Source organism: Amblyomma maculatum, unplaced genomic scaffold (assembly GCF_055883805.1).
Source record: "Amblyomma maculatum isolate TAMU_Amacu unplaced genomic scaffold, ASM5588380v1 scaffold_15, whole genome shotgun sequence".
In the NCBI taxonomy this organism is placed as follows: domain Eukaryota; kingdom Metazoa; phylum Arthropoda; class Arachnida; order Ixodida; family Ixodidae; genus Amblyomma; species Amblyomma maculatum.
In genome coordinates, this window is record NW_028146740.1 from 2576965 (window position 1) to 2604187 (window position 27223).

The 27223-nt window shown below is 46.7% G+C and overlaps 1 protein-coding gene across 1 annotated transcript in view; it reads left to right on the forward strand.

The window, feature by feature from the left end:
- The window catches only part of LOC146171939 (transmembrane protein 117-like), a 438815-nt gene that overhangs the window by 405502 nt on the left and 6090 nt on the right, over positions 1 to 27223 (forward strand). The window contains exon 9 of the mRNA XM_084586209.1: positions 12732 to 12901. Within this exon, the coding sequence (XP_084442335.1) occupies positions 12732 to 12901 (170 nt within the window). The remainder of the gene's footprint in view (positions 1 to 12731; positions 12902 to 27223) is intronic.

Here is a 27223-nt window from a genome sequence, read left to right on the forward strand (position 1 = left end):
AGGCAATTTTGTGTATGCGTATGGCCATTTTTTGTTCACATGTGCTTGTCTTTGTCGTTTAATTGTTCCCGTTTGTGTAGGTTCTTTTTGTGGTATTTTGGAAGCCTGGCTTGGTCGTGCGTGTCTTTTTTTTTTTTTGCATCGTTTAACGGCTTTAACTGTTTAGCTATGTTAACTGCTTGGTGTTGGCTACTGTTTTGTTTTTGTTTACCAATTGACTGGCCTTTTGCCTGAAGACGATGCTTTCATTAGTTTTTTAGCAATTGACTGGCCTGAAGGTGTTATTTTAGACTCATCATACGCACCTTTCTCATTTTCACATCATGTTCATGATTTTTGTCATCCGTGTCTGATTATTTTTTATTGTTCGTTGTGTACAGTGTGTTGTAGTGTGTGGTGTACAGCATTCCTCTGTCTTTCGACAAGAGATACGTGGGCCAGACAGAAAGATGTACAAACATAAGATTTTATGAACATCGAAGGAACTGTGGCAAAATTAGCGATCTGAGCAACCGCGCCAAGCACGTTAATAGCTGCAAAAAATGCATCCCAAGATGTGGAAAAACTGCTATTATCTACCGTTTCACAGACCGGCGTGAAAGAGTAATCTTCGAAGCGTATTAAATGGGGCTGGTTCCACGGAATGCTGGTTCCACGGAATGCGTAAGCGATCCGTCGGTAGTTCTGACGTCCAAAGAGATTCAATTGTTAACAAGCAGCATGAAGAAAAGCGGTGGTAAACGGGATACGGTTTGATGAATTACACTTATCGTGTTGTGTCTAACTATGCTTGTACATTTTTCTTACTCTAAGGAGAGGAGTACATGTAATAAACAGTTGAAAGTTTGCGCACATATACCAGTATTGTTTTTTGTAATTCATCCTTGTGCCAAAATATAGCATGCCTACTTGAAAATAAAGGAAGCAGCCTTTACACCCCTCACAATTCACAACCAGATTGGATCCCACACCACAATCTGAAGTTGTATAAAGGATAAATGGTTGAGTCTTGCTCTCATCCGCTTTCGTTTGAGCTATAGATTCAACATGGCACCTTCATATAACTTGCCCAAATTCTTCTACTTATGAAGATGTCAGCCATGGTGAAAGTCCTTGCCCCTACAGGACCAAAATATGGCATACGATTATGGTCTAAAGGAAAAGGTCTTGCAAGAACGTTTTTTCAGGCTAGCTGGTGCATTACTGACATTCGTTTACAGCGCAGAGAGACAAACACGGGAAAGAACGAAATGACATATAGCCTTATATAGTGCACATCGAGCGCTACAATATCTGATAAATGATTTCTGATTAATTTGACATTCGGAATCCCGTAAAACCAACTGTAGCGACCTTATGTGATTGTCATATAATAGTCTCTACAAAATAACCCTTATTTTCCTAAGTGCAGTGTTGTGTGGAGTGCACCCTCCTTTGACATTGCTCGTGATGCGCGTTCAGCATTGGTAAATAGATGGCGCCACAGGCTTCTGAATCTTTTGACCATAGGCCGCTAAAACTTTCATTGGCCAGGCCTTCGCAACCCTGCGTCACCCTCGCCTTATTTCACCTACCATTGAAAGCCAAGCCCTTCAGTCCTCCTACAACCCCGACGTTGCACCTCCTGGTGAGCTTCCGGAGTCCGACCCTGCCTCCCCATCTGCCAGTCTCCATTTAGAACGCGACATTTCTAAGTTGCCGGGAACCCTGGACTTTCCGCCGCGGTCAACTGTGGACTCGGAATTGCCGAAATACAACTGCTTGGAACTTGGAATGGACGCTGACGCCATGAGGGTCCATGAGCAGATTGTTGGGCTATTCTGGACAGGGATAGCAAGATTGGTCCCTCAACCAGGGCAGTCCTCTTGCCTCTTGTCTGTGCCCTCTACCTTAGGACTGCGCACTGCTTCGCGTGTGCTGTCGCCGAATTGAACCATTCCCAAACAGTTCGGACTTCTGGCTGCGCGAGATCATGAACTGAGTGTCCTCCGAACGCGGCTTGCTAGGGTGACTACCAAGGACACCACGGCTGCGGTGCACCTTTCCGGCTGGAGACAACAGCCCCAGGTCCCTAGGACATATGCTGCTGCAATGAGTGGCTCTTCAATAACTGCTCTTCAGGCAGACGCAGCCATTGCAGCCCCTACTGCGACCTCTGACTCGTGTGAGTATCCTGCTTCCGGAGATTCCTGCACTAATCCCCAGCCGCACCAGATGGTCTTAACTTCTGCTGCATCTTCGGACCACGTCGGCAAGGAAGTGGTGGCTCTTCTCAAGGCAAACATTGATCCCGAAGTCGAGGGAATCGGGGCTGTTACTCTGCGGGCCTCCCGTCGCGCCCTGACGGTTACCTCCAGGGATCCTGAGGACCTCCATTGCCTGAAGTCTGCCATCTTGCGGATCGAGGGCACGCGGACCTCCGTCAACGTCCGAATCTCCAAGCAGCGGAACCCGCACGTTCGACTGGCTGGGGTTGACCCCGATAGCAGGCCGCAGGAGCTTATCTCTGCCCTCAACCATCGCAACCCGACTCTTCATCTGGACCCCTCTTTCTGCAAGGTCAGGCTATCTTTTCTACAACGCTCCGGACAGTTCGTTCACGTCATTGAAACAGACCCCCCGCTTTTGCCCGTCTCTGCAAGGCAAGTCGAGTAATGATAGGGTGGACTTCCGTCGAGGTGTGCGAGGACCTGCATGTACCTCTGTGCACATTGCAAAGCGTGCAAAGCGTGCACCTCTGTGCACGCTTTGAAAAAGTGTAAGCTGAGGAATGACCCTTCGAAGGCGCGTTGCACCCGTTGTGTGGGGCCGCATGCCTTGGAAGCTTGCCCGAGTTCCATCCGGGATCCCAACGTTAAGTGTGCCTCTTGTGCTGCCGCCGGTCGCCCATCAAGTCATCATGCGGGACACGTGTCATGCTCTATTTTCAATGAACTCTCGGACAAGATCCGCGCGCGAACTAAGTATGGGCCGTGCACGGAAGACACGAACAGCGAAAATGGCACACAATAAGAAGACGCGTCGGTCTGCAGCCTCGGGCATACAGTTTGGCAATGGAACTGCCGTAGCTTCAGACGGAAAAGCGCATCCCTACAACTCTACATTCAGAACCACGCAACTACTCCGGATGTCATAGCCATTCAGGAAACAGGCTGCTCGCCCACTTTGACCGGATACAATACCACCTCCCTATCTGCACGCACTGCGATTCTCGTCAAAAACACTCTCACGGCCATAGACCATACACTCAGCAATCAAGTTATTGAGCATACGCTCACTGAAATACTGCCGCCTACACCAGATGCCCCCAGCCTTTTCATAACGAATGTTTACGACCCACCCCGAGCCAAAGGACACGGCTTCCTCACATTTCTGGCCGACATCAAACGCATATCTGGTTCACTGATAGTAGGTGATTTCAACGCTGGACACACAGCCTGGGGATACCTTACAAACACTCCCAAGGGCACACGTCTGTACAACGCGTTTATGCAACACTCTCTCACCCTCATCACGGACCCCAACGCCCCTACCCGAATCGGCACTAGCACCGCCAGAGACACCCCACCAGACATTACACTGACCAACATTCGCTCTCCCATTTTCTACAACGTACTACCAGACACACTGGGCAGCGACCATTATATTATCCAAACTCAAGTGCAATGTGACGCAAAACAATTCACATCCAAGAGCCAGCATCTCACTAATTGGAAAGAATTTCGTGACCAATTAGCGGTAGTCACTTCCGAGGACAGCAATCTCCCACTGGACGCCTGGGTAGATAAGCTCCAGTCTGCACTAAAACGCACCACTAAAGACATCAAAATCACTCCGCAAGCACCTCCAATTGATCCTCATCTTCTGCATCTCTGGGAGGGAAGGTGAAGCCTCGTTAGGAGATGGAAAAGACAACGACACAACAGAAAACTCTGCCTCCGAATCGCACATATTACCACTGAGGCCATAGAGTATGCAGCCAATCTGGCAAACTCTAACTGGCGAAACCTCTGCAATAGCCTTCAGGGTACTTTAGGCACGCGAAAAACTTGGAATATTCTCCGAACCCTACTCGACCCCACAGCCACCAAACAACAGACCGCCATCAACATGCACCGCCTCATTCACACTACAGCACAACAATGCACAGACATCCTTCAATACCTCACACAGAGATACATTTCGCCCCCCATCCCACCTTCTTCCAAGCCCCCATCCCCTCCCCCACCTAGCCCAAGGCTAGATGAGGACATAAACACCGCGGAGGTACGGTTCACCCTCGCCTACATCACTCGTAGCACCGCACCCGGGCCCGACCAAATTATATACAAACTCCTTCGAAACCTTGATGATACATCTCTTTCTCAACTCACAGCTTACTACAACCAACATTGGAGGGAGGGTACTTTACCAGCCTCTTGAAAACACGCTACAATCAACTTCATTCCTACGCTCAGAAAACCCCTTTCCTTTGACAACCTACGCCCCATTTCTCTTAGAAGTTGTCTTGACAAACTCTATGAACACGCAATCCTTAGACGGCTTCAACCTGAACTCGAATCTACCGTTTTTTTGATCACTCTCAATTCGGCTTCCGCCCACATCTCTGCACCCACGACATTCTCACTGCACCTGAAAGAGACCATCCTAAACAATACCCTCCATAAACATGCCACACGGGCCATACTTGCACTTGATATACAAAAGGCATTTGACAGCGTTAGCCATGACCACATTCTGTCTACCCTTGCCACAACTAACTGCGGGCTATGCACCTGGCGCTACGTTGAGGCGTTCCTAACCAAACGCACGGCTCATATCACGCTCGGGTCCTACACCTCCCCGACCATCTATTTACCCAACCGAGGCACACCGCAGGGCTCAGTCCTCTCATCCATCCTCTTTAACATCGCCCTAACTCCCTTAGCCCGGATACTCGGAACTATACCTGACCTTCAGTACGCAATATACGCAAACGACATCACACTATGGACTACTATGGGTTGCCCTGGCCAAGTTGAACAAACATTGCAATTCGCGACAGATGCCATCCACACATATACACAGGCCATAGGCCTTGCGTGTGCACCGCAGAAATCAGCTCCTAGTCATCAAGCCTTCGCCACGTGCCCCAACCATCACCGTACTCCTTGACAACGCTCCGATTCCCAAAGTACCACGGCTCCGACTGCTGGGTCTCCACATTCAACAGGACAGTAGAGCCACCTACACCATACACCTTCTGCAGCGCCAAATCAACCAGATAACACATCTCATTCGTCGCATCTCAAGCCGCAATCATGGCCTCAAGGAAAAAGACACTTTAAGACTCGTAGATGCCCTTATCGTTAGTCGACTAGCTTACCACCTCCCCTACCATCACATCACCAAACCCCAACTCAATAAACTTAACGTCCTACACCGCTAAGCCGTTAAAGCTGCCCTCTATTTACCTCGTCATACTAGTACGATTCGGCTCCTTCAATTAGGCATCCATAACAATGTTGAGGAGATCATAGAGGCGTACCTCTCCAGCCAACAACGTCGACTCCGCACAACATCTACAGGCACTCATCTCTTGCGCTCAATGGGCTACAATACCCCTGATCCCCCACCTCATACTCATATAGACATCCCTCCGCATCTGCGGAGCCTGCTCGAGGTCGAACCCCTCCCACGAAATATGGATCCCGAACACCACAAAGGCCGTCGCGCAGCCCGTGCCTCATATTTTTCCAAACAGTACTCTACACGCCAAGACATCATCTACACGGATGCTTCACACAATTCGGACATTCCTCACATTTGCACTGCTGTATTCACGGACAATCGCCGCTCAACATTCAATGCCGCCTCCTTCCACTGCATTAGCATCGCCGAGGCCGAATGCTTGGCCATTACACTCGCAATTACACACATCAGTCAGTTGCAGACTCAGCACACCACAATATGCACAGACTCCCAAACAGCATAGAGATATCTACTGCGAGGAACCCTCCCACACTCATCTGCTAAAATATTATCTACTCTACCTACCCCTCCCGATACCATCACCATCACATGGGTTCCTGGGCATGAGGACATCCTCGGAAATGAGCGGAAATGGATGTCCTCCCCAAACCTTCATATACACCACCATCGAACCTCTTGACTACACTACAATTGTTAACTACTATCGTCGTTGCCGTGCCACGTACCCGCCACCACATCACACGCTTTCTCACATCGACAGCACGTACTGGCGACAACTCCAAACATATTCGTTTCCATCTCCTCAATTTGCCCACATATTTCACCGCACGGACTTTCCACCGTACTGCACCACATGCAACGCCACCCTACCCATCCTCTACCATTACTTATGGGAATGCCCACTTCCCATCCGCGTTCCTCCCGTCAAACACCCCACCCCCTCCTCCTGGGAGGCTGCCCTTCTAACCACGCAACCTGCAGATCAGTTACGGCTGGTAGAGCGGGCTAAGCTAGAAGAAACAGCCAGAGGGCTTCTGGACTAAGAGGTCCTCCTGGGAGTGTTTACATTTTTTTTTAAATAAAGTTTTTTCCTCCTCCTCCTCCTCCTTCAGCGCGGGACAAAAGGGCTTGGCATTGAATTGGATGCATGCTTGTCATTTTCATGCCACTGCACACTGGCAGGATCCAGGCTGGGTTTTATCACCCACCTCACAGCAGACATGTTGTCGTGACGCTGGGGCTATGTCGACCCGGCCTTCACTTGGTAGCGTGCAGAGACTCCGGGTTGAAGAAGGATTGAATCTTCGAAGTTGGTGAAATATGCACAAGCAGGTTTAATGGCACTTTGAGAAAACTTATTTACAAGATTATTTACAAGAAAAAGAAGGGTACACCAGCAAAATGACAAGCGTTAAGAGTTCATAGCGAGAAGCGACTGGATGAGCCGTTTACCCAGGGCTCAGAGCGACATTTCGTGCTCTGCAGCGTCCTTAAAACCCCCTATGTCCAGCCCCTCTCTGAAGATGCTGACCAACCAAATCCAGGGCACGCCCCTCAGATATCGGCATCCAATCGAACACATCACTGCACTGATGGTCTGAAGCACTGACTGGCCCGGCATTGTTTCGTTGAGCCTGGTCACTTGTTGGCGGGAAAAGCTTGGGAACGGCGAGGAGGTACATTTCTATTCTTCAGCCAAGAATCGATAGGCTGGTTCCGGCAAGTGGATTTACTTCTCAGAAACCCAAGTGCACGTGCGCGCCGCATACGCTCCCAGCATTGTCCGTTTTCGACAATTGCAAATCTTTCCTGCATTCCCGGGAAATCATTTAATGGCCGTATGCGTCATGCTCCTTTCTTGTCCTGCACGTCAGCGGACGTGTCACTCTGTCGTCTCCTTTGGACAGTAGGCATTCCTCACTGGACGATAAGGCTTCTCGACGGGAAGGGTGAACAATTGAACCAAATCACTTCCGGCTATTTCCCGCAGGGGGACATTTCTTTGTGTTTTTCTAGATGTTCTCTTGACAGGGTCAATTTGGCATTTGCAGGGTGTCCACAAAGCAAAACAGGCTTACAAAACAGGATTCCTGGAAACAGGCTCACTTAGAGCCATTGTACCAACACCACATATCCACAGCACTTATCCATGCCCACAGGCGAACAATAGAGCGCGCAAGTGCGGATGATGCACGGTCGTAACAATGTCTCCCAGTGCGTTTCGGGGCCCTTGTGAGTCCCATAGTGGAGCACTGTTGTGCAGTCTGCTGCTTCACGTATCCACCTTGCCAGTGTCCAGTGACGCGCAGCATATACCTCCATGAAATCAATGCCTATCTTACGCAAAAGTCTCATTTTCGACTCTTCAAAACGCATCCTGGCTCTCCTCACGCGTACAAGCTTCTACGATGCTCCTCTTTTGCCGCCTTGCCTTACCAGGCCAGCAAACACTGATCGATGGCGCCAACCGCCTTACCCTTCAACGTCTTCTCACGCGCACTGTGTGCCACGAACAATCCCCACTCCTCCATGCCGTCTCTATGTGGCGACGGTTGCCTGCCGCCATCGCCAGATCTTTTCCACCTCAAGCCTTTGATGTCTCAACTATTGGGAAGGTGTTGCAACGGCTGTCATAGTCTCATCCTCTTTCTTCCTCATCTCACGTCTTGGACATCTTGGGTCAGGGTCAGCAAGCCGTCCTTGTATGGGCGGTATTGCTTTTTGCTACACATGCATGCCTGGGCCATGAATGCTAAGTGAAGTATTATTATTATTATTATATTCCGGTGCCATAACAGCCTCGAGTTTGGGAAGTGAAATGAATGCTACTCAACACTAAAAATATCTAGTTACTGCCTGCTCAGTTCAGCTTATATTAGTCTTAAGTACATTACTTCCGTCATCATCTAGTCATCACCGTTGTTGCTGCTCATAGTTTCCAGCGTCAGCCTGAATAGAAGCTTTATATTACTCCAATTATATTACTTACTCTTCAGGTTATAATACGAGACAAAGGCATGCACTAACAATAACCCCTGTGAACGCGCGAAATAACTGTTTTAAATATTCTTTCTTTCCGAGGACAATTACGGAATGGAATAAACTTAATAGCTAGACTGTAACTCAAAGTTCTTTACTAATGTTTGAAAAGTGCCTGCAAATTTTATGAATTTGAGTGCGTTTATATGCTTGTATTGCTTTGTTTTTCCCACCCTGCTATGATCTGTACCAGATCGCAGTACCTATAAATAAATAAATAAATAAATAAATAAATAAATAAATAAATAAATAAATAAATAAATAAATAAATAAATAAATAAATAAATAAATAAATGCATAAATAAATAAATAAATAAATAAATAAATAAATAAATAAATAAATAAATAAATAAATAAATAAATAAATAAATAAATATTTCTCATGCACTAATGAATAAATGAGTAAAGTTTCCGTGGTGTTTCTTACAAAATCGCTGTGAAATCTACTACATTAGAAAGGAAGCTTTCCAATGAGCTTAAACAAATGGGTGCCTAAATGAGTCTTCTGGCCCTTTACAGAGACAGTCTTCTGTCAGAGACAAATATTAAAATATTGGCATTTTTAGTAAATATCATTGCTTGGTGGGAGGATTCTCAGAAAAATCGTGATTTAGCTTGGAATTTATATGTTAAATCGATCAAGAAAGTCAGGTTTTAGAGGGTGTTGGTGTCCTACTGAGTCGTTTTGTTGCTCCTAACTGGTATCTTGTTTGAGTGTATGCTTGAATTTCGATGGTGGCGAAACGGAGTGGCGTCCATGTGCTGTACGATGTCAGTGCATGTTAAAGAGCCCCAGGTGGTTGAAATTTCTGGAGACCTCCACTGCGGTCTCTCTCATAGCCTGAATCGCTTTGAGACGTTAAACCCCACAAACCAAACCAACCAAATATCATCATACGGCCAGTACTTTTTTTCATATGAACTTAAGGCAGCCTACTTTTTCCTCTTGTAATAAATTACAGCTGCTCTTGTTCTGTTAGCTTCCTTAATTTATTTTTAAAATGTGTTCAGGATAGTGGAACAACCAAAGATGCTACTACTATGTACTTGTAGGGGCAGCAGTTTTTGAGGTGCTCGACTGCTGTACCAGTGGATGCGAGCTAGCCACAGCGACCATGTGCTCTGCAATGTCAGTGCTCGTTAAAGAACCTGAGATGGACAAAATATCCGGAGCCCTCAACTGTAATAGCCTGAGTTGCCTTAGGACGTTAAAGACCTTAACCCAAACCAAACTTACAGCCATTGGCACCACTCATTATCATCATGATCAGCCGGACTATACCGACTGCAGGGCGTCTCCCATATTTCGCCAATTAACCCGGTTCCGTGCTAGCTGCATCTACTTGACCCCTGCGAACTTCTTAACCTCATCCGCCCACCTAACTTTCTGCCGCCCCCTGCTACGCTTTCCTTCCTATGAAATCCAGTTTGTTACTCTAAGCGACCATCAGTTATCCTCTCTTCGCAATACATGTCCTGTCCATGCTCATTTCTTCTTGATTTACACTAGAAGATGATTTCCACTAGTAGGGAAGTTAGAAAGGATAACGGTAAACTATCCCAGGAGACGAAAGATTTGATTAAGAAATGCCATGGTCTGAAAGCTTGCAACCCAGCAGACAGGATAGAACTGGCAATATCAAAGCTAATCAATAAGCGTTAAGTGGCTGACATAAGGAAGTATAACATGGGGAAAATTGAGCACACTGTAAATAACGGTGCCAGCCTTAAAGGCCCACTGTCCACCCTCCGGTCGAAAATATTTTCTTCCCCGGTGACTGTGAGACTTCGCCCCTAGAACGCAAGGCCGCAAAATGTTTTTGAAAAGAGTAACTAATAACGCAGTTACAGCAACCGCAATCACCCGATTCTGTCATGCCTCTCTCCTTCCGTTCCCTCGCAAAGGTTTTTCACTCTCCTGTCCGAGGTCGTCTAGCCTCCGCAATACAAATTCCCCTTCCTCCTCCGCGTTTGGCGGGAGGTGGGGCGTGGCTCTCCGCGAGCGCGAAAAAAAAAAAAACAAAACAATCGAGGGAGCGCGCGCCGCTGGATTCAGTCTGGCCATGGCGAGGGAAAAGCGCGCTGCGAGCGGTAGACACCCATCCTTCTCCCGTCAGTCAACGAGACGGACCAATGGACATCGTTCGCGGTACGTACGTCATTGCTGTGGCCCGTCAGGCCAGCGCAGGAAACGGGGAAGCTGGCCTGAGAGCATGAGAGAGCTTTGAATTGTATTTTCGATGCTTTGCGGCGCGCGTGTCACTGTAGCATTTTGCACAGGCTATCTCCGGTACCTGATCGAAACACTAGGCTCCTTTGCTTAAAAGGGCCTTCCCTGGACAGTGGCCCTTTAAAGTGGTGAAGAGGAAATTGGGCATAGGAAAAATCAGACGTATGCGCTAAGGGACAAGGCAGGCAATGTCATCACGAATATGGACATGATAGTCAAAGTAGCCTAGGAGTTCTATACTGATTTATATACTAGCCGAAGCGGTCAGGACAATAATGAGATAGGCAGTAGGGAAATGCAGTTAGACATTACGCCAGTAACGAAGCGCTATGTTAAGGAATCTTTAGAATCTATGAAAAGGGGAAAATCAGCTAGTGACTATCAGTTAACTACAGATTTGTTGAAGCGCGGGGGGAACATCGTGCTAAAAACGCTGGCCACTCTGCATACGCAATGCCTGGTGTCATCAACGGTACCGGAGTCATGGAAGAACACTAACGTTCTTCCATGACTTCATAAACGTTCTTCATAAGAAAAGGGACACTAAGGACCTGAAAAATTGCAGGCCAATCAGCTTGTTAACATTTAAGGTGTTTACTAAGGTAATCGCTAACAGAATCAAGACAATCTTAGACTGCAACCAAGCAAAATATCAAGTAGGTTTTTGCAAAGTGTACTCTTTCTATCGATCACATCCATACCATCAACCAGGTAACAGAATAATGCTTGATTATAGCCAGCCCTTATACATTCATTGATTACGAAAAAGCATTTGACTCAGTAGAAACATTGGCGGTGATGCAGGCATTGCGAAATCAGGGGGTAGACGAGCCGTACGTAAAAGTGCTGGAAGATATATAGGGTCGGCACGGCAGCCATAGTTCTGCATAAGGAAAGTAACAAAATTCTCATAAAGAAAGGTGTTAGGCAAGGAGACACGACCTCCCCAGTACTATTCACAGCTTGCTTAGAAGAAGTATTCAGAGACTTAAAATGGAAGCAGTTAGGGATGAGGGTGGATGGAGAATACCTCAGTAATCCGCGATTTGCTGATGGCATTGCCTTGCTAAGTAACTCAGGGGATGAACTGCAAAGAATGATTGATGACCTAGACAGGAAAAGTAGAAAGGTAGGCTTGAAGATCAATATGCAAAATAAGGAAATTCTCAACAGCCTAGGCAAGAAACAGCAGTTTAAGTTAGGTAGCGAAGCACTGGAAGTAGTAGGGGAATATGTCTACTTAGGGTAGTAATCACAGATCCAGATCATGAAAGGGAAATAACAAGGAAAATAAGATGGATGGAGCGCATTTGGCAAGCTTACCGGTATCGCTCAAGAGGAAGGTATAAACAGTTACCTCTTACCTGTACTTATATATGGGGGTGAAACGTGGAGGCTAACCAAGAGGGTTCTACTTAAGTTGAGGACAACGCATAGGGCTATGGAATGAGAAATGGCAGGTTTAATGTTAAGAGATAGGAAGCACGCAGAGTGGGTCAGAGAGATAACGCAAGTCACTGACGTTCTAGTGGAAATCAAGAAGAAATGGGCATGGGAGGACATGTAGTACGAAGAGAGGATAAGTGATGGTGACTTAAGGTAACAAATTGGATTCAAAAGGAAGGAAAGTGTTGCAAGGGGCGGCAGAAAGTTAGGTGGGCAGATGGGTTCGCAGGTGTTAAGTGGATGCAGCTAGCACAGGAACGGGGTAATTGGAGGAATATGGGTGAGGTTTTCCTCCTGCAGTGTGTATGATCAGGCTGATGATGATGATGAAGGTTGGTGTGCAACCAATATAGATGTCTTCCAGTAATTTCAATTGGAGCTCGTCTAGACCCTGATTTTGCAATGCCTGTATGACTACTGAGGTTTCTGCTTTGCATTCGAAACAATTTAAAGTGCACCAAGGTTTTGGGATGCAGATAAAAAAAATTTCAAGAAAGCGTCAGCTATCTGAATGATGAGTAGGGTAAGGAGGTGCACTGTGCAGGCAACCGGACGTTGTGGACGCTGGAGTACCGCTTGAACCAGCTGGGCGCAACCACCAACCGCAGCCTAGCGGAGGAGGACATCCTGATGAACTCGCGATACCTGGGCTACCCCCTGTCAGTCAAGGGGCTGGCCTTCCTACCCTCCTTGCTGGGATTCACAATGTTTGGGGTAGGTGCCTCCTAACAGTAGTATTTATTGTACCTCCTTGCTAAGCAAGAGAGTCTTGCTAGTGGTCGTTACAGTCATCTATTATAAACACCCATTGCCTGGCATGCTGTTTTCTCCTTTTCAAAAACTTTTAGTCCCTATTGCTTTTATCCAAATGCTTGTGTGCCCTTGGATTTCCTCTACAAAATCTCAACTGAATGGGTATTGAGTATTTCACAACAAAATATTGTTTAGTGACTTTCGTTTACACACCGATGTGAGAAAGTTGAGGCATGTGTTTTGTATGTAGAGGGGGTGCTATCAATCATATGTGATTTGTCTGCAGTCTTCAGAATAAAGGGCGGTTCCCTGCCAGTGCAGTTCAGCTTCATGCCCCTACTTACTGGCATAGCCAATGAAGGCAGCTTTTCTGCTGTTCAAATGGAAGTGTATGAATTGCCACCATTGCCATGAGATACCCGAAGAGCAACCATTCAAGAAGAACTTTTTGCGGGTGGTTTGTGCAACACTTCAAAAAAGGACCAAGTGCTAACAAGGCATTCACAACAAATATATATTGTCTGTTTCCCTTATGTAAAAGATCAGTTGTCAGTAAGTGCTTGTCCATGTCCCCTTTCTTGTGAATGTTTTATTAGCGCTTTGCCCTTTTTTTTTGAAAAGCAATGATTGCCTGGGAGCAGTGGTGTGATGGTTTTGCCAACTTCCCGCAAACCATGGGGATTGTTACATGCTCCTGAGCAAAATGTCCTTCTGCTACAGTGTCTGAGAGGGCCACCATATTTTCCACACTTTGGGCCAGCACGGATGCCAGTCATAGCAAAGGGAAAGTCATGTGAAGAGAATAGTTAAACTACTTGGAGTATTATTTGTCAAGCACTGTGAAGAGCTACTGGTGGAGCAATGTCGATTCACATTACATCGAGAAATGAGTGCTCCAAGGGTTAGCAAAGAGGATTTTTTGGAGGCCAAGGTTATTGACGGAGTCACTGAGGTGAGGCTGCTTGTGAAGAGGGGCATTGGCAGAAATTCTGCAGACGTACGAGCAGCCAGCGGAGGGTGCTGTGATATCAAGGGCCACTACGCCTGGGCATCAAGTTTCGAAATGCGGCACAACAATGGTGCTGATATTCAAATATAGCTCCACAACTTGGCAAATTCACAAGGTTGGGCATGATTTTCAAGCAGTCTGTGGCAGGAGTGGAGGCATCTTTTGTGAACAGGACTGTGTTGGCGGTCGTCATTGAGCTGTTTCAACTGGATACTATTTTGCCAGAAGACTTTTATCATGAGCAAAGTAGAGTTCGGGTCTAGTTGGTTCTGGGACATGATTACTGAGAGGCTTAGCGCGGAACTCTCTTGTCCTTGTCTCTTCCGCGCTAAGCCTCCCAGTAATCATGACTTTTATCATCGAGCCAAGTTTGTCCTTTGACTGCAAATAATTTTTCACAGAAGAAAATTTGGGTCATGGGACGTTTCGCAGCTCGAGTTGTGCGTGGGAGCAACTTGACTTGACAGGGATGCTACGCAATATAGCTATAGTTGACGGGCACCAGAGTGGTTGCAGATCACGAACAGTTTACTGCCTCCTGAGTTGTAATAAGCAACAGTCTTTATTCTGGTGGACGACCTCATTAACTCTTGTAACATGGAAGTTGACAGTTGAGACTGTATGGGCACAAATAAGGCTTTTGAATAGTAAATCGCTATCCGTATGTTTGTTCTACCGGCTAGCTAAAATTCTCCGAGATCTAAGTGACGTGATTGAAACTGAATGTTTAGTCACTGGAGGTGATTTTAATGTTCCTGAAATACACAGTGATTCATCCGCAGCTCAAGGAAATTCATTCTGCCTTTCAATTCGATTTATTTGCCAGAAGGTTCTGGTCAGCTGCCTGAGCTAAAAGCTATGAAAATGCAGCTTGACCAGGCAGACATTACAAACCAAAAAACAGCAGAGACAGTTCAAATATTCACATGCACAAAAACAGTGTGTCATTTTACACCTGTATCAAAAGGAGGAAGAAAAAAATGTTCACAGTTTTTAACTTTAAAAGTACGAACATGGACATGACTATGATAACTTGCAACTGTTTTATACACTATGGTTATTTATTTGTTTATTTTAGCCTCACGGCTTACAAAAGCATTGTAGAGGGGAGGAGCAATAAAATACAAGAGTGCACTTAAATAATAATAATAATAATAATAATAATAATAATAATAATAATAATAATAATAATAATAATAATAATAATAATAATAATAATAATAATAATAATAATAATAATAATAATCATCATCAGCCTGATTATACCCACTGCAGGGCGAAGGCCTCTCCCATATTTCTCCACTTAACCCGGTTCTGTGCTAGCTGCATCCACGTGACCCCTGCGAACTTCTTAATCTCATCCGCCCACCTAACTTTCTGCCGCCCCCTGCTACGCTTTCCTTCCCTTGGAATCCAGTTTGTTACCCTCAGCGACCATCGGTTATCCTCTCTTCGCACTACATGTCCTGCCCATGTCCATTTCTTCTTAATTTCCACTAGAATGTCGGTAACTTGAGTAATTTCTCTGACCCACTCTGCACGCTTTCTATCTCTTACCCCTACCATTTTTCGTTCCATAGCTCTCTGGGTTGCCCTCAATTTAAGTAGAACTCTCTTGGTTAGCCTCCACGTTTCAGCCCCATAGGTGAGGTAATACACAGTTAATTAACACCCTAGAAAGCATACAAAATTGTTCAGTTCATTTTATTCTCAATAATTACCAGCGCCCTGCTACGCTTTAAGAAGAAAAAATGGGCATGGGCAGGACATGTAGTGCGAAGAGAGGATAACCGGTGGTCGCTTGGGGTAACAAACACGGATTCCAAGGGATGGAAAGCATAGCAGGGGGCGGCAGAAAGTTAGGTGGGCAGATGAGGTTAAGAAGTTCGCAGGGGTCAAGTGGATGCAGCTAGCACAGAACCGGGTTAATTGGAGAAATATGGGAGAGGCTTTCGTCCTGCAGTGGGTATAGTCAGGCTGATGATGCTGATGATGGCGATGTATGGCTCCATATAGAGCATGTATACTCAAGACTGGGTGGGACATAGGTAGTACATAATTTTGTTTATGTAATGATTGTGCATGTGCAAATGTGCAAATATACGTTTTAGATAGCCAAGCATACGATTGGCTTTAGCTGTTATTGAATTACTGTGAGCTTTCCCGGAAAGGTTAGTCGTAATGTGCACTCCAAGGTATTTATAGGCTGAAATGGAGTCAAGTTATTACAGGATAATTGGTTGCGGGAAATTCCAATTGGTTTACATTTTGCAGCGTTCAGCTCCATTTAATAAGGCGGAAACTACCATTTTGAAAGCATATATGTGACATGTCGTTTCAATAAATGACAGTTGAAGACTAGCGTCTACCCTGTTCATATGTGTTCTTTCTTATGTCCCTTGTGTGTTCAGAAGTGCTAGCAAATATGTTTTCAGCTCCATTTCCCAGAGGGAGCACCAAGTTGTGATACTACTGTTATGTAAGTCGGTCTGAACTAATGTAACATCGGAATCATTACCTATTTTCTGATAGATTACACAGTCGTTGGCGAAGAGACATAGAGGGAAACACAAATGTAGAGAAAAAGTTAGGGAGCCAGTACAAATTCTTTGATCGGACAGGGGCTTCAGGAGAGCCGGCTTCGTAGTACTTGCGTGCAGGCTAGATGAAGACTTCTGGGCGTGGACGTCTTGCGGTAATCTCTTGTGTGTTAGTGACTATGCGTTACTCAAAAGAAAGTATGCGCACCCACATACGTTTTTTTCCCTTTTTGATACAACAGAAAAAAAAAGCTGTTCAGTACGCCAGATGGCAAAATCAAGGCAGTGCAAGGAAGTACATGTCCGGAAAAATTCTATAGGTAATAAGTGACGTCTTGCATTAGTATTCTGTTGTTGCGCATGCAATAAGAGAAATGAATCCTTTGCCCTCTGATAATGGCAGTAAATCATGCAGTTTACCACTGTGCAAGTGATTGCCGTTCTATTCTTGCTATGAAAGTAGGTGATGGCTGGTAGTGGATATAGAAAGTGAACTGGATTCACTTGCAGCAAGGACGTACATCTAACCCACTTCTACAGGCAACGCTGCCTCACCCCTACCCTCCCCCTCAATTTCCCCCAAAATTTAGCCTAAATGCATTCCGGCAGGTGCGTGGCACTCTTGGTACGTATTTCACACCTCTTTCGCAACATCGACTCTTCTGTAGGGTAAAATGAAATGGGCCATCACCCACTTTTCGGCTTCTTCTAAGTTACCAACACCAGTTTCTATGGTCGGAAAAACCTGAACTAAAAAGAAGGCAATGATGACTGCTGGTCGAAACGGAGTTTATTTCAACTGTATTAAAAATGAAATAATGTTTGATACAGGTAATTTTGCTCCAGAGAGCTCGCAGGACTGTTGCGACTCCTACCAGATTTGTATTAAAGCTCAAAAAGTGGGTATGAAAGGAAAGATACAATACAGGTGTCGATTTCAGCCAGAGTTGATGATGAAACCGCCAGAGATGTATACTCGCAAATGTTTGCAGTACTGCGAAATGCCATGGACCAAGCACCATAATAGGCAGTTGTGCTCCCAAGGGGCATGTCGCAGCACATATTACAGTGCACCCCTGCCTTTCGCAGTGGCGCAAACATCTTGTATTGTATACATGGGCCAAAGAAATATGTCGCACGGTATTGCACCTTTCCTTTTTTTTTGGTATCCACTTTAGCATCATGAAAGTATGTTCACAAAGTATCATCCAAGCTTTCACTCTATCATTATCAGCAAACAACCAAAAAAACGTTCTTTTCATTTCAGTTCAGTCGTTTAGTCGTGTCCGACTCTTCGTGACCCTATGGACCATGTCACGCCACGCTAATGGTATTGTGACTGGCCATAGGGTTTTCTTGGCAGGAAATCCTGGTGTGGGTTGCCATTACCTTCTCTAGTGAATCACATTTTGTCAGAACTCTCTGCCGTGACCTGTCTATCTCTGGTGGCCCTACACAGCAGAGCTCACGACTTCATCGAGTTTCGCAAGCCCCTCCGCCACGACAAGGCAGTGATCCATGAAGGGGTCTTTTCATTTATGTTACGCATATTCGTCCATAGCTGAACTCGAACGGTGCGTGTTGAGTTTGGTCTTGGCAAGGCAAAGCTAGCACCCCGCAATATCTAGTTTAGTTCAACAGAACAAGCAGGGGAAAACTTTCCCATGTGCTCGGTAGGGAGAAGTGAAAACCCACCCTCCAACAAAAGAAAGTTTCTCAACGAGGCCAAGATTAGGTAGCTCAGGGCCAAGACCGAGAGGCACTTTTTCCGTCGTGAATAAATGGCCTGCTGGCATAATTTGAACTAATATCAAGATGGCCGCCATGGTACCTTAGGAAGCTGGCTCGAAAGGTACTCCTAGTTTTGGACAGCCACTGAAGATTCAAGCACATAGGACGTTGGTCATTGTGCCTGGAGAACAGTAGAATTTGGAATGCCTCACAGTTGACTGCAGTTCCGGATGAAGCATCGGAACGATGTGCCGTAAACAGGATGACACCCAGCACATAACTATAATAAGGGAGTAATTACTGATTCGAGTAATTACTCCACCTTGGGGGTTTCCCCTAAATATTTGACCGTAGATAACTGCAGTGTCCAAGTGTGACACTAGGTGCAGCCACTACTGGTTGTAGATATATCGACAAGTGCTCGCCTGAATAAAAGGGTTAACGTATCACTATTTCCCTTGGTCGCTCTACCAGCCAACATGACAATCACCTGGGTTTGCATCGTTCGACTGGTGTCTACAGGCTTGGGCTGGCCCGAAAGCCTCGCCTGAAAATTGCTTTTTTTTGCCAGGCCACAATTTAAGTGTTGGACCCAGACCGGCGGACGCTACCTGTGTATGGCTTCTTTCGAAAATGAAGGAATCTCAGTGATAAGGTTGTTCCAGTGGTTTATGAATAAACTGCTACTACATATCGTAGCGCCGCCACTCGGAAGCGTCCACATGACGAAGTGGGGTAACGCACGTTGAACTGCTGCTGTGGGATGCTTTCTTAGGCAGTTCAGTTGCACGTTAGCATGACGTTCATTTATTTATTTAATTATACACATCTTTCTGGGTCTGTATAAGCTTACTTTAAGGTATGAGACCCACTCATTCACAAAAAAGCACTTCACCGAATCAGAGTTATCGTAGTTGGCGAGCTTTGCTGCTACGACAACACGCACCGGCTGCAGCCTTTCTGCTGCTATATATATATAAAAAAAGAAACAGCAACTGAAGCTACCACACAACCAGTCAGATGTAAGCAGTCAGTGCACAGGTAATGGGATGCAAGAGCAGAGCTACAGAGGACTGTAAGGAGCCTGACAGATGCTAAGCGCCTTCGCATAGCGCCGGTGGAAGCGGCACCTTTCCCCTGCTCCCTTGAACGTAGTAGAGCAAACAAGTTTGACTGTGGAGATAACATGGATTAATTTTTATTAAGTGTGAAGACGTGCGTTCCACGCAGCGAATTCTTGCGCACTGCCTACGGCCATTGGTATTCTTAGCGGACATTTGTTTTTCCCGCGCACAGTAGTTTTTTTTTTACTCATATCCCGACAGCACATCACAGCATGCATGCAATGCTCTATATTTTGTTTATTCGCTGACTTTGTCATTTGAAAGTACTGCAGTACTGAGTACTGCAGACGCTGCCTGAGACAACTCACCACGCATACCGCTGCCCGAGGCGCCAGAATCTTCTAGTTCACTTCAGTGAAACTTCCGTGTCAACCCGTTCGCCTAGAACAATTCGAGACCTAGCATATGCACGATCCTTCCTTTCTTTTGGAAGAAGCGAGCATCTTTTCCATCTTGTCAGCAGTAGGTCTTCGTTAGCTTCAGAAGTGATAAGCGCAAATTAAAACGTGCGCGCTGTCTGTCGCTCAGAGAACTCTCAGCGCCAACTCTATGGACGAAATTTTGCTCGCTGCAATGTCTGCTGCGCACATCTTGAGAATGATCACTCGCTGACCTGACCGTTCAAATTTTGATTAAGGAAGGTTCTGGGGGCTTATGGTTTGGATAGCAATGGGTGGTTGCGCCGGGTTTCCTCGCTTACGTCCGTGTAAGAGCAGTAACAGACCCCTAGACCCTAGCAATAACAGACCCTGTTATTGCGAGCGAATCGCGTGAACATATATACTCTGAAAAATCAGGCGTCACTGTCAATGCATGCGCAATTAAGAGCGCTATTTTTCAGAAAGAATGACACAGGCAGAACTAACACATGCTTCTCCCCGATTACATATCAGCTGAGATTCTAAGATTTCTCGTGTTACACGTTGTTTGCTCTTTTTTCTAATAACAGTGCCAGCAAGATATGGAGAACAGTCCTTACAACTAAGGCAGTGAGTTGTTGTAGTTTTTAGTTGTTGTAGATTGTGACGCGCAGGCAATTGAATCTGTTGCTAGAAAGATATTGGCTACATTTGGAACTGTGATGAGCCCTCTTGACTTAACGCATGAATCCCCAGTAAATGGCCAAATTAGGTTTTTAGATATACGGCTTCATTTTAAAGAGGATGGTCTCTGCAGGGGCTATGAACCGCACGCCAAAAAACCGCTTTTGCCTTTCAACTCCGGCCACTCAAAGCTCGTAAAAAGAGCCATTTCCATGTCTTGCTTTAAAAACGCACTCGGCAAAAGCTGCCTGCATCTCATCACAGAAGCGCTCAACCATCAAGCCGAAAGGCTGAGCAGTGCCGGCTATCCGCAGCACCTTCTCATCTCGGTTTTTGAAGGCCTCCTTAAAAAGATGCGCACTGATGTGAATAAGTGTGGTGCCCACGCACAGCGTAGGCAAAAGGTAGCTGTGATGGTGTATATTCACAAACTGTCACACAACCTGAAAAAAGTTGCACAGTGGTACGACGTGAAAGTCGTTTTCTCTGCTCCGCAGAAACTGTCAAAACTGTGCAAAATGGAGATGACCAAGCAAATGAACTGCGCCAAAAAAGCACTGGCGCCCCTTCGTTGAATGTGCAGAAGCCGTAGTATACGAAATTCCGTTAAACTATGGAAAAACATATGTAGGCCAAACTGGGTGAATGATAGGTTGAGAGAACACGCCAACAATGTAAAAAATGCCCGTGACGGCAAAGATTTTCAAAGTTTTCTAGCCACCCACTGCCTTATTGTAAGGAATGTTCTCCAGATCTTGCTGGCACTGTTATTAGAAAAATAAGCAAACAACGTGCAACACGAGAAATCCTAGAATCTCAACTGATATGTAATCGGGAAGAAGCAGGTGTTAGTTTTGCCTCTGTCACTCATTCTGAAAAAGAACGCTCTTATTGGCGAATGCATTGAGAGTGACGCCTGATTGTTTCGGAATATATAATGTCACGCTACTGAAGACGATTAAGGAGTGTGCTGCTGTGCCAGAAGAAGAGGAAAAAGCGTTGGTGTCTGGGGGCTAGTAGGCTTCACCTGGTCCCGCTGCTCCATCACTGTAAATAAACACCCCATTTCTTATTTCACCGTAACAACTTGGTGGAAGGTGCTCCGTTCGGTCCCTACCTACTGCGCAGCAAGACCAAGTGGAGTTTCGATGTAGTCGCCGCCTTGCTGGACTGCCACCGCTCCCTACCATCATCGACCACACCGGCACTAACCGTGCAAGCCACGACGCTGCAAGCTAGGCTGGTGACAGGCCTGCCCCTCCAGCCCTATTCCCACCCAGCCTTACCGGGAACCGCGACCGTTTGCAGGAGAAGAAGGTATGGACGCGGAGAATAGGCTGCTTCATTATCAACGCGTTAGTCGGTACAACCGGTGGGACCCTGTCACCATGCTAACAAATGTCATTTTCTTTCTAACTTACACGGCGATGACCTGGTTGGAAAATAACGAGGACAATTTGACAACTTGGGAACGGTTTGCCACCGAGATAAAACAGCGTTTTGGTGACTGTTCCGAGCAAAAACCGGGCTGAGCAGACCCTTGCTCAAAGAGCTCAATTGCCCAATGAAACGTGTACCACGTATACGAAAATATGTAAATTCCAACATGCCCGAGGAAGACAGAGTCAGCCACATTTTGAAGGGCATCGCGGCGGACGTGTACAACTTTTTAATCGTCAATGACACCCTTGACACCGTCTCCGATGTTATTGAACACATCCGCGCTTTTCAAGCTCTCAAAACGCGGCGTATTGCACCGAAATTTGGGCGGCTGGCCAACGTGCCTACCGTGGCCAGTCTTGATGACCACGCCCAACTAGATCTTCTGTCGACTATCTGGCAAATCGTGCGGGAAGAACTTCTGCGGCTGAACCCACTTCCCCTGCACGAATCTGCTGAGGTCTCTGTCCAGAGGGTATCTAGGTGGCCGGCTTCACCACCACGAGTGATTGAAGTGCAGCCTTTCGCCCAAGCTCATGAAGTTGCAGCTTCTATTGACTACCCGCCTATGATTTCGCCCACCGGAATGCGTCGATGCTTGACGCCCCAAGGTATGACGTCGCCTCAAGTGCATCTAGATCTTCAATTCGATCTTCCAGGATTCCCGAGCAGTATGAGCATTGAGCCAGACCAACGACGCGCCCTGCTGTTCGTGGCTGTTATCCACAACAGCGGTCACATCGCCAGGCACTGCCGCAGTAGGTTCCCGCCTCGCTATAACCGCCGGGCGCCTCCAACAGTACCCAACAATCGGCAATACAGCCCCCATTTTCCACCAATCAAATACTCCGCGTGGGTATTACCTCAGGATAACTGCCTGGGGGGCGAGTTGGTGCATGATGGAATTGAACGGCGGCGCAACACGGAAACGGACACAGACAAGAAGGGGACACCACATGCGCACCGCAACATTCATAACATTACCGCAACATTCATAACGAGAATCTCCGCGACCATTCCCCTGCATCTGACAGAAGTGTTACTCCTCCACCCGCCTTCTGTGCGCGTCGTTCTCCATCACCGCGGCGGCGTTCCATGTCGCCTCGGCAGGAAACCTATCCAGCGCGACCAATGGGGGTGAGGCCGCTGGAAATGTGCTGTGTGCCAACATCCCTCCAACTATAATGCTCAAAAACAAAATTCGTGTGTTCATTGATGGTGTGTGTACATTAGCTTTGGTGGATACGGGTGCGACTGTGTCTGATGAGTAATCAGTTCAGGCGCTTGTTGGGACGCAAAGTGATGTTGGAATATGACCGTGCTTCAACGTTTTGTGGCGTGAGAGGAGAGGCGTTGCGGCCACTGGGTGTGTGTAGTGCGCAAGTGTGTGGGTTGTGCAGTATTTCAAGCCGAAGTTGTTTTCTTACCCCACTCCACGCATGGCATCATTTTAGGGATGGACTTTTTGAAGTTTTGTGGCGCTACCGTGGACTGCCGAAGTCAAGAGGTTTATTTTGATGGCTCGCATCTGCCGACTCGTTTTGAAAGGGGCCGTAATGAAGAAATAGTTTTTAGCATTACCGAAGACACAGTAGTTCCACCTTTGTCTGCCATGTTCGTCCCCGTGTCCGCTCCACTTCTTGCCCAGGCTTCATTTCAGGCCGTAGTGCACCCAGTTTACTCAGCATGCCTGAAGAAAAACGTTATTCCTCACTGTATGATCTCCGTGCACCACGGTAGTGCCTCGTTATGGACAATCAGTCCATCGTCCGAGCCAGCAGTTTTACCAACGGGTATGAAGCTTGCCTCCTGTGGACCGATGCGCCCGCGTTGTTGCTTTGGTCACAGATTCTTTGAGTGCCACCGTACTCCTGGCTGCTGATGAAACTTCGATCTTCCACATGATCAGTGCCGATCTAAGCTCACCTCAACGCCGAACTCTGGTGGATATTCGTCTACCCTTTTCGCCTATGTTTGACTTTTCTCAAAAAGATGGACCAACCTGTCACCCTGCACATCGGATCCATCATACCATCGACACTGGTTCGGCACGTCTGATCCGTCAAAAGCCATATCGCGTGTCCCCATCTGAGCGCAAAGTCATTCATAAGCAAGTGTAGGACATGCTACGGAAGAAGGTGATACAGGAGTCATCTAGCCCTTAGGCTGCCCCTGTTATTCTCGTAGGAAAGAAAGGCGGTTCGTGGCGATTCTGCGTCGATTACTGGCGTCTAAATTCTGTTACGAAAAAAATGGCTGAGGCTTAGCTTGGTTAAGCCTGGTCAGAGGCGAAGCATATTGATTGCTAAACTCGGCTTTCCATGGTTACACTTGGCTAAACTTTTCTTCTTTCTTTCCTTGGTTACACGTGCTTTTACACGGTTTAAACTTGGAATGCACAATGTTTTCCCATCGCATAAAACTAGGTAATAGCATGACTCGTTCATCTCTAATCTAACTGTTACCGACACGCACAACGAACATGTCGTCCCCCAGGCCAACGATACTCGATTGCCACTACGCGAATATGTACGCAAAGCAAAAGCTCTTAGAACTCCGACGTGCTAAAAGAATCAACGATTTTGATTTCTTCAGCAACAACACGGTCGTATGGGAAAGCGTCCCCGTAAACTACCCGTGTCCTGCCGGCTTGACGTGCACCAACGGTCGTTACGTCTTCACCAAGCATGGCTGTGAGGTCACCTCATGTATACCCTTCGAGCCATATCACCGCTATGGTGGTCCTTCAATTACACCGCCAAAGCCGATAAAGCGGTCCCTGCGGAAACTGTACAAAACCGAATCGCGCAATTTTTCCTGTGTCGTGACGTCAGCGTATCACGTGGTGGGACGTCACCGTACCACGTGGTCCGCTTGGCGTGCAACCGCAGCCGACGGCGCGAGCCGGTCCCCCGTCTTTCCTCTGTCGTGACGTCAGCGTATCACGTGGTGTGACGTCACCATACCACGTGGTCCGCACGGCGTGCAACCGCAGCCGACGGCGCGAGCTGGACTCCCGTCTCTCCTCTGTGGTGACGTCAGCGTATCACGTGGTGTGACGTAGCATTCCACCTTCTTTGCACGGCGTGTAACCGTCTGTGGTTTACCTCAAGCAATATGCTTCGCATAAAAGGACGTCTGTCCTCTTCCTCGCAGAGACGATGCCCTCGATTGCCTCTCTGATGCGTCCTATTTTTCTTCTATTGATCTCAGATCTGGCTACTGGCAAATTCCAATGGACCTTGCGGATAAGAAAAAAACAGCCTTCGTAACGCCAGATTGCCTCTATGAGTTTAATGTTATGCCATTCGGGCTGTGCAAATGCGTCTGCCACATTTGAACGCTTTATGGACACAGTTTTGCGCGGCTTAAAATGGGACATTTGTCTTTGCTATCTGGATGATGTCATATTTGGGAAGTCCTTCCAAGAACACAATGACCGTCTAGTACGCCTCTTGAATTGTCTGCACAACGCCGCCCTAATTCTAAGCTCGAAAAAGTGCTAGGACACCTTGTCAATGGTGATGGTGTAATGCCGGATCCCCCAAAAACTGCCGTTGTTGAGTCTTTTAAACCCCTGCAGACAGTGAAGGAGTTCATTCATTCATTCATTCATTCATTCATTCATTCATTCATTCATTCATTCATTCATTCATTCATTCATTATTCATTCATTCATTCATACTGTCAGCCCTGGGCGGGCTATTACAGGAGTGGATATCAAACTTGAAACAGAACAAGAACACATCAAACAAACACTGAGATCAACACTAAATTTCATACATAATTGTGTTTGCCACTTGAACAAAACAAAAACATTGTCATAGAAATCAAGCAGTACATAAAACATTGTGCAGTTTATCTAAAAATTCGCTAAGTGATTGTGACGTGACAACGGAGTTTGGTAACATATTCCATTCCTTAATGGCTCTCGGGAAAAAACTAAATTTAAAGCGATCATTTCTGACAGGCGGCATTGGGATGTACAAACTGTGACGATGGCGTGATGTTTTCCCTGTTTTAATTTCAAAGTATTTTGTTTGATCGATTTTCAAGTAGTGGTTAGCGATCTGGAAAAGAAACTCGAGTCTGTCGCATTTGGTTCTAATGTCAAGTGTTTGCAAATCAGCAAATTTACACAAAGAAGTTGGAGAATCAGAATAATGATACCTATTAAATATAAACCTTGCTCCGAGACGCTGGATTCTTTCCAGCTTAGAACAGTTGGAAGCAGTGTACGGGTCCCAGTTTTCTAGGGTTGTGTTCGTATTTTAGACGCTTTATACATTGCTTTGATGACATTTCTTACCCATTGACGAGCCTTCTCAACAAAAACTCCACTTTTGACTGAACACCAGACTGCGACGCGTCATTCCGTCAACTGAAGTTTCTTTTAATATCGAAACCCATCCTACGTCACTTCGATACTGCTGCAGTGACAGAAGTTCACACTGACGCTAGTGGAATCGGTCTCGGGGCAGTCCCTGTCCAACGGCACGATGAACGAGAAAGCCGGAGCGAAACTACACAGTCACCGAACAGGAATGTCTGGCTGTAGTTTTCGCTCTGCAGCATTTCCGTTCCGTACGGACGGTCATTTACTCTCGTAACTGACCATCATTCACTCTGTTGGCTGCGGAACCTTCGAGACCCGTGCGGTCACCTCGCACGCTGGGCCCTCCGGCTACAGGAATATGACTTTACCGTGGTGTACAAAAGCGGGAGGCGTCATGCAGACGCAGATTGTCTTTCTAGGATGCCAATGGCCACAACCGGACCTGACAGCGACGATTTCCACAATTATATATCGACCCTCGAGCCAGCGTTCCCCGACACAAATGTTTTCAAAACGGAACAGCAAAGTGATAGCAGTCTGCAGCCTCTCTTTGCCGCCGCCCGAGCCAGCGCAGCTACAAGTCGTTTTTCTGTGCGTGATAGCTTCCAATGGAAAAAGGGTTATTCGCCTGTCGGCCAGCGATACCTACTCGTAGTTCCCAAGACGCTTTGCACGGACATATTGCGTGTCATGCATGTTGATCCAACTTCTGGGCGTTTGGGATCGATTCTAACACTCCATCGTGCTCAAGAAAGATTTTACTGGCCCAGAATGCGCTCGACGATTGAACCATACGTTACCAGTTGCAGGCGATGTCAACACCACAAACGTCCCACTTGAACTCCAGCTGGCTTACTCCATCCTGTGAAGACCCCGACAGCTCCATTTGATCAAGTAGGCATTGACCTTGTAGGTCCGTTTCCGAAGTCCTTGGATGGAAATCGCTGGATTGTAATCTGCGTAGACTACCTCACACGTTACTGTGAAACCGCCGCTAATCCGTCTGCTACGGCGCATCAAGTGTCGTTTGTCCTGCTGCATTCAGTCATCTTAGGACACA